General features: G+C 41.8%; 2 protein-coding genes across 2 annotated transcripts; one reads left to right on the top strand and one right to left on the bottom strand.

The window, feature by feature from the left end:
• Positions 1-104: 104 nt before the first annotated feature.
• SARC_10047 (hypothetical protein) lies at positions 105-1,007 on the bottom strand. The gene has a single exon (XM_014295923.1). The coding sequence runs from the start codon at positions 738-740 to the stop codon at positions 177-179; it is 564 nt and encodes a 187-aa protein (XP_014151398.1). The 5' UTR covers positions 741-1,007; the 3' UTR covers positions 105-176.
• A 2,001-nt stretch (positions 1,008-3,008) lies between these two features.
• On the top strand, positions 3,009-7,667 carry SARC_10046 (hypothetical protein). Its single transcript, XM_014295922.1, has 8 exons — positions 3,009-3,149; positions 3,587-3,793; positions 4,153-4,330; positions 4,532-4,668; positions 5,115-5,420; positions 5,691-5,768; positions 6,177-6,466; positions 6,742-7,667. The coding sequence occupies exons 1-8, from the start codon at positions 3,036-3,038 to the stop codon at positions 7,379-7,381; spliced, it is 1,950 nt and encodes a 649-aa protein (XP_014151397.1). The 5' UTR covers positions 3,009-3,035; the 3' UTR covers positions 7,382-7,667.
• Positions 7,668-8,411: the final 744 nt, after the last annotated feature.

The raw sequence follows: 8,411 nt of genomic DNA, 5'->3' as shown, positions 1-8,411 counted from the left end.
ACAATATATTTATATGTATTTATATAGGTATATATGAGTACTCACGCACATTGTAGTCATATTTTTAATCAGCACACATATAGACGTAAATTGAGATCGATGTCATTTTGATTTAATTATATACCTAGTGAAGAACATTGATATCCACTCCTATTAATATAACTAATTAATACAACTTAATCGAACTTACGTGCTTTTACAGCCGCATGTTGCTGTTGCACATCTGGTGCATATATCCTAGCCATGGTGTACGGCGATTCCGTCAAATAAGGATTGAGATCACAGATGTCAGATGGATCGTAGTACCCGTCATACTCGTTGTCGTCCACACCAGCACTACCACCAGGAGAATCAACTGGCTTATTATACCAGTAAGCGCACTCACAAGCAATACCATCAGGTTTTCGACCACGATCGCATTTAGTACAGCTTACAATGTCGTCGGCTGTCAAGACCACAGAAGACTTAGTCGCTGTATCACTATGGAGTTTGTTCGACATACCAGCTGTGAAGATATGAGCTAAGCGGAATACGATATCCGTTCGTTGAACTACGTTGATTGCGCAACCGCCTCTCCTAACATTGAATGCAACTCCACAATCGCAGACAATTTTATCGATGGGAACGATCAGATGACATTCTTCACACGATACTATTTTTCCTACAGTGCTGAATTCTTCTTGCATCTCAAGCATAATATCCTTGTAGTCATGTGTAGTCCGATTCAGTTTTGTTTGCATATATCTCCTTCGATGGCCTCCTCTAATTCGCGCTGTACTCTAATGCTCTCAGGCTCATCGTTATCGTATACATCATACGGATCATCTATTGGGATTGGCGTTGGACGACGAAAAGTAACAGGACAGTGACCACCTTTAATTGCGTCACTGAAACGACGTTGCTCTCGAGCAGTGAGTGGTGTTCCTATATCATATCCGAAAGTGTTCCGGTTATAGCCAAAATCGCCATCAAGTAGGTTCTCGCTCGCGTGGGAGCTTCATACTAAGTATTGAATAGCTGCATAATAAACAAAATACATAAATTTATATTTATAATACTGACCGTTTGCAATTTTCATTGTAATGCAGTATTATTATCTTTATATGCCAGTATGATATAGTTCGGTACAAAAATATGAATAAGACACAGAGTTAAATAGCGACAACTCATAAAACTATCGAGCTCAGCTCACACCGCCCTGCGGGGAGATATGAGTACAAGTTATTTAAAATACTAAAAACACAATGCAGTGTTTGACAGTATGTCGTATGACTGTATGGCTGACGGTATACCCCTGCTGGGTCCTTGGCCTCTTGGGACTTTGTGAGGGGAAAACCCCCTTTTTTTAGGACTACTAGCTGGTGAGGTTCTCAGTTTCTTGTTGTGAACTGTGAAGTCTGAAGTCAGACTTTGTTTGAACTCGAGTCTGAGACTGAGTCTGACTCTGAGGCCAGAAGAGTGAACAAGACTGACGTTCTGAGACTTGAGTTCTGAACTTCTGTACAACTTCGTGGTTTTATTACATTGTTTTTATTTATTTTTGAATAGGCCCCACAGGCCACAGCCCCATGGGCCATGGGCCCATGCCCCATGGCCCGTGACCTATTTTATATATAAAAATGCACCCCGTTTCAAGTATAATAATCCAGTTTTATTTTGGTTTAAATTTATATAAACATGATTCGTTAATCGTTTCCTTCACCGTGCCTCACGGACTCGTGGTCTCAGGGCCAGGCCCGTTATGTCGTGCATTTCGCAAAAAATAATAATTTCAAAATCCGAATTCGAGGTAAAAAATAAAGATTTTGTTCCAAACAGCAACAGGCTGTTTCGTCCTGATTGTTTTTACTTTTCGATTTTGACCTCGAATTTCTATATTTGGTACACGCGGGCGTTTTCGAGAAAAAAAAACAGTTGGCGCCAAATTGTAGAGTAAAATATGAGTCAGAATACACTTTTATATTTAAAAAAATATACAAACTAATTTTTGAAAAAATCGATAGGTCAGACTGTCAGAACCACTCTCTCTAAATATGTAGCCACTCTCTCTCTCTACTAAATAGAGAGAGAGTCAGAGAGCCAGGTATTATCCTCGAATTTGAGTTCGAATTCGAATTTTGAAAGTGATCAAATCTCGTCAAAATCGACGACGCATCTCAGGCTCAGGCGCTCAGCCCTTAGGAGGCTCAGAGCTCAGGGCCTCAGGGCCTCAGGCCTCAGACTCAGAGTCTCGGGCTCTCCACTCTTAGCCTATTTATTTGTCTATTTACAACAATAGAGTTTAAAAACTAAAGTCATTAGCAATTGGTTATAATATAAGAATATATGCTACAGAGAATTCATAATTTATACCCTCGTTGCGGTCTGCATATTTGTGCGCATGCCACATTTGGCATAACCATATAAAGGACCAATCACTGTTAGGTAGTTCCAGCATTGCCAATGGATCACGAGAAAAGAAAAAAATATCCGTATAAGGCAAAATATGAAAATATAAATATATATCTGGAGGCAATTGCATTCTGATTGAATCCTTTGCTTACTCCTCTCGCTCTACTAAGTCTCAGACACCAACTCTCTCTCTTTCTTTCTATCTCTCTCTCTACTAGAGTAGTAGTAGTGGCCTCTGCTATTTTTAGTATTGAATAGAATGTGTGTGCGACTATGCGTGTGACTGACAGACTGTGCTTGCTTTTTTAACCATCTGCCACCAGGATTAGTACAATTTTACTTTTTTAGTTTATGTACGATAATGCGCAGTTTGAACTTTTGAGTACAAGTTTGTAGTTTGAAATTTGAAGTGAGGGCTGTGAGGCGCGACCGCATGAGTCCTGATCCTCTATTACACTCTCCTCTTTTTAACTAAATGTAAATAAAGAATATAGCTGAACGGACAAATTTTTAAACGACAGTGAATGGAACTTATGGCGGTCGGACCATACGGAGAATACTTTTTTACTTTTCATATATAATATACTGTATGCGAACATGATGCTCATCAATTGTCAAAAGTGGACACACTACCCGTTGACAATATGCTCTGGACATCAGCGACTATTGTTGCGGGCCTTGTGGCGCAGGTTGCAAGTTATAACTTGACCATCCTACACACCAATGATGTGCATGCACACATCGACGACTATGAAGAGGTATGTGGTGTGGTGTCTTATCACTGTGGTCATCGTTGTGAATGTGAATATGAGAGAAATGTCCAAGTTTTCAACACAGAAAGTGGGAACGTCTATTTGAAACAAATGATTCGCTTTCCACAAACTGATGACCCACTATCCAACACCAACATGTATCTTTATGAGAGAATTCAACAAAGGATCCTATTTAGCTTTCTGTATGAAAATACAATATCTGTTAGTATTGTCCGAAGTAGCATGCGCAATTCAAACCCTTATCCTGACTCTTGAAATTATCACAAGTTCTGTACAAGGCGTTGTGCACTAGCAGAACCAATGTACAATCTCAAATCCGATTCGCACAATCCTTTGACCCGCAATCATGTTCCTTTTACGCACTATAGTCTGGAATTATTCAAATCTTCTTATACTCTTCCCTTGTCTCACTACATCCTCAGAATGACCTACTCATAGGCAGTGTGGCTCGCCGGAAAACGGTCGTAGATCGTGTTCGCGCAGAGAAAGATAATGTTCTGCTGCTGGATGCCGGAGATCAGTTCTCTGGTACGCTTTGGTTCTACGTGTATGAGGGACAAGCGGCAGCTCATTTCATGAACATGCTGGAATACGATGCCGAGGCTTTTGGCAATCACGAGTTTGATCTGGTAGGTACTATTAGCAGGAGATGGGTGCTGGCTTGTATGGGATATAGGGATTCATGTCTCATATTCTAAAGTAGACCTTGCTGAATGTTTGTTACGTCATCCCAAACAGCACTCTTTATGATGTACTTGGCCGTTGTGGGGTTTTCTGCATCTGATATACACGCTTCTTCGGCGCAACGATAAGTGCGTGTTGACTCGTGCGATAGAAGGTCGGGATATCAATGTCTCCTTGGTTGGGATAAAAAAATGCGGTGATCCTTCAGTCTAGACGGAGTGCACACAGCTGTTTGATTTTTATGGACAAGATTTCGTAATTTCTTTGTTATGAACCCTATACACCGTTTACGAATCTTTCCCAGGGCTCGCCTGTACTCGCGGAGTTCTTGGATACGGCCAATCACCCATTGGTAGCGTGCAACATAGACGCTTCAGGTGATCCTGATCTAGCTGGAAAATTCGTTCCATATACTATTGTGGAGAAGAGCGGCCGAAAAATAGCTATCATAGGAATCACCACACCGGATACCGTCTTCTTAGGTATGCCCAAGTACATGGTATACATTTATTACGAAAGCCAGACCAAATTGTATTGGAGGTATCTTCGTACCTGGTATATGTAAACTCCTTCAACCACACATACGCCGTATCTGATTGTTTGTCAATCCCAATTCTTTTGCAGATATTCCTCACTACTCCCTAGTCTAATTTATCCTCCATATATGTGCCAATAACGTACAGCGAGCCCTTCTGCAGAAACCATCTTCTCCGATCCATTGGTGAAGGTGCCCGAGGCTATCGCACAGGTGAAGGAGGAAGACCCCACAGTCAATATCTTTATTGTGCTGGGTCACTACGGTTACGACAACGATATTGCGGTATGTTCTTATCTGTGTCTTATATGGATACCCTTGTATACCTATGAGTTCACACTCAGGCATGTATATGTTTAAAATATATGTATGGATCGACACGAATGCGTACACTATAGACTCGCTTAAACTAGTCCGCAAGATCCACGTATTGCACCGTATCGAGTACAGGTTTCTTAGCTGAAAATCCGACTCCAGGAATATGAATGTTCACGCGATGTGATGCTCAGACTAATATATATATATATATATATATGGGTTAACTGAAATCTACCAATAACGTCTACGGTCTGCATCGTGATCAGCAACACTCGTTAAATTTACCGTATGGTGCATCCACTTCCAAATGCGTACGAAAGACTCATTTAAAAATATTTACAAGCGTTGCAGAGCGTACTGCCTAAGACATGTATATATATATTTAATTCATATAACTATTTGTATTGACCCAGTTGGCACAAGCTGTTCCTGAGATCGACATCGTTGTCGGCGGACACTCGCACAGTTTCCTGTACGGACCACCGGACTCTGAGGGTGCCACCGAGGACCCCCTTGGACCTTATCCCACCGTCGTAGAGCACGCAGACGGCACTCAATCCTTGGTAGTACAGGCTTACCAATACGCCAAGTATATGGGAGATATCGACCTGGTTTTCGATGATGCCGGTCAAATTACTGGTTACAGTAATCATCCTATCATGATCACAGCGAACGCCACGGGAGAGTTCGAGGCCATTCCTGCTGACCCCACCGTACAGGTGAGTCTAAAAGCGTTTATTGTATCGTTAAATTAGTGTTTATCAACTCTGCCGTGCAAGTGAGTACGAAATCATACGTGGCAGCGTTCATGTGAACTGTTTCTCTGCCCCATAGAAGAGGCAAGTCCTGGAGCATTTCACTTGATAGCTTCTACGTCGAGTATTATGACTTTAACCGTTTTGGGTTTGGCTTCCGATGAAGAATTGACAATTTTGCAAAGTGTTACCAGATACTAAACTTTTAGCAATAAATATTGTTTTCTTTTATAGGCCGAGGTTGAACTCTGGGGACATAATGTCACTGCCCTCACTCTGGAAGAAATCTCTCAAACGGCTGTCTTCTTGATGGTGAGTGCTACCTTGCATACATACAACCTAAATTATCTATTTTGCACCTGCATATATATAGGTATTTGGGAGATCCAACATTTATGTGTAAATATTCAATCTCACAACTTGCATACCAATTTATGTTTATATGTATCTTTAATCCTTGTGGCGTATAATCCACGACTACAAGTTCTGCAATTCGCGCTGGTGTGAGCTACACGCATGGCTGCCTGAATACAAACATATCATATCGTTGCCGATCATCTAAAATCCCGAATATACCCGCGCCTTGTCAGCTTTTTTTTGTCTACCCGTGGGGTATTTATCCTGATAGCATGCTTTCAATACTCATATATGTATATGTATATCCCAACCGACATGGCATTCATCTCTACTAATCGCTTCAATACCACCCAATACTCTCAGGGAGATCGCACTGTATGCCGCAAACAAGAGTGCAATCTGGGCAATCTCATCGCCGATTCGTACGTTTACAGAATCATGAATATGATAAAAAATAATGAAAAGGTTGCATTAGCCGGTCTGATGAATGGGGGCGGTATCCGTTCAGATATCGAAGTAGGAACTATCGCGTATGGAGATGCGCTTAATGTGCTGCCGTTCGGTAATGAGATCATCTCCGTTGATATGCCCGGCAGTGCCTTGTTGGAAGCTTTGGAGCATGGCGTCAGTATGGTAGAGGAAGGCGAGGGCAGGTATATACTTGTATATATATATATATGTGTGTGTGTGTTGGTGTTTGGACGTGGGATGTGGGGTGTGTATGTTTATACGTACAAAAGTTGTGTATATGTGTGCCAAACTGAATAGGAATGCGTGTTTGTTTTATATACCAAACAGTTTGGATCATATTTCCCCACAATTTGGAATACGTAACCCTGTTCGTTGTTAAAATCTTGAATAGTTTTTCTTGTGGCTACTCTGGAATTAAACCATCTAACCATCTAACCCCCTTTACTTCACTATTCAGATTCCCCCAACTCTCGGGTATTCGCCACAAATTTGATCTGAGCAAACCCGTCGGATCGCGTATCGTGGACGCGGAGATTCTGTGCCAAACACAAGCTCAGTGCAGCGACAACGATGGCAGACCCCACTATGTGGACATCAACGTGAATGAGAACTACACCGTGGTTACTCTGAGCTACCTGGCCGGTGGAGGCGATGGGTATGAGATGTTTGCCCCGCACCCTACGGTCAACTACAACTTCGTAGACGCGGACATTTTCATTGAGTACATTAAGATGCAAGGTCTGGTGTACCCGGCTGAGGAAGGGCGTATTGTGCAGATTGTCAATGGCACGGCCCTGAACTCGAACTGGGTCAGTACTGGTGAAGAGGGTGTAGAGAGTAATGGGGTCAGTGCCGCCGCAGCTTCTAACGCGACCAATACCGAGGTAGAGGCTGCCGAACTCTCGTCCGCTGCTCCGGCATCTGAGGCAAGCACTGCGGAATGCGAGGCTAGTAGTAGTGGACTGGATACGGTGTGGGTAGTGGTGATTGCCCTTCTGTGTGCCGTGGTTGGGGCTGGCGCGGGCTTTGGTACGGCAAAGATGATGGGGTCGAGTCATAAGGAATACGATACGTCCGAGAGCCGAACCAACTTGTAGAGTGTATTGGCACTCTATACTTGAAGAGGTGTCCAGTTCATGTCCTATATATTATTAAGGATTCTGCTCAGCCATATTCAAGACATTATGGGACGTTGAATATTCGAGCGAGCTCGATTTATCAGAAGGGATTGTTCAGTGAGACGTTCAAACATTGTCAATTTCAATTTCGATATTAAGAGCTGCCCGCCCGATAGGATATGTTTTCAGTCGATTTAAACTAGGTTTAAATCATACATTATAGCTATCATGATATCAATAAAGTAGTAGTAATCTCTTCTACTCGGATGACAGTGCGTTTGAATTTTTATTATTTTATTATTTACAATAGACTATTATCAGTTCGAAGCCACTGCACCTCCAGAGGCTGAAACAGTCGAATTCAATTTAAAGTTAAACGTCTACCTACATATTAACAAGGAGCGCGAAGGAAAAGTGTCTGACTGCTACTATAAACCTTAGACCTATCTATTTATAGCTACATCTATTTACCTAATAAGTAGAAAATATTCATAGCTATATCTATCCAGTGAGTAGAGATTTATAGCGACATCTACCTAATAAGTAGAAAATATTTATAGCTATATCTATCCATTGAGTAGAAGCTATTTATAGCTATATCTACCTAATAAAGAGAAAATATTTATAGCTATATCTATCCAGTGAGTAGAAGCTATTTTTAGCTAAATCTACCTACATCTCAACAGGGAGTGCCACAGAAGCCCGGCGGGCACGCCCAACACGTCCAGGGATCTACTCCCGAAGCCTTGAGTGTAGCAGTGCATATAGACGTGATACCGTCCCCAAGAACAAACCCGCTGGCAACCACAATCACGGTTGTTGCCATTTGCTAGAAAGGGAGATGGATAGACGATAAATTAGAACATTGTGCATGTGTATATGCTGGAAAGAATTGTGCGAAGAGTGAAACACTTGCCCACCACAGAGCCACTGACTACCACAAGTGACTATGGCCTTTTGATAATAAAAGAGATGACATATGTGTATATTTAATTATATACATTTATAT

The sequence above is a fragment of the Sphaeroforma arctica genome (assembly GCF_001186125.1).
Source record: "Sphaeroforma arctica JP610 unplaced genomic scaffold supercont1.1119, whole genome shotgun sequence".
Classification (NCBI taxonomy): domain Eukaryota; class Ichthyosporea; order Ichthyophonida; genus Sphaeroforma; species Sphaeroforma arctica.
Note: the sequence above shows the minus strand (reverse complement) of the source record. Positions and strands in the feature narration are given on the sequence as shown.

What these genes read in the sequence shown, in the direction of transcription:
- SARC_10046 (XM_014295922.1), top strand. Translation starts at nt 3,036, where the DNA reads ATGCTCTGGACATCAGCGACTATTGTTGCGGGCCTTGTGGCGCAGGTT. An exon ending in GCAATCACGAGTTTGATCTG is followed by an intron (nt 3,794 to 4,152) that starts GTAGGTACTATT and finishes AATCTTTCCCAG; the next exon opens with GGCTCGCCTGTACTCGCGGA. An exon ending in GTAGAGGAAGGCGAGGGCAG is followed by an intron (nt 6,467 to 6,741) that starts GTATATACTTGT and finishes TTCACTATTCAG; the next exon opens with ATTCCCCCAACTCTCGGGTA.
- SARC_10047 (XM_014295923.1), bottom strand. Translation starts at nt 740, where the DNA reads ATGCAAACAAAACTGAATCGGACTACACATGACTACAAGGATATTATG.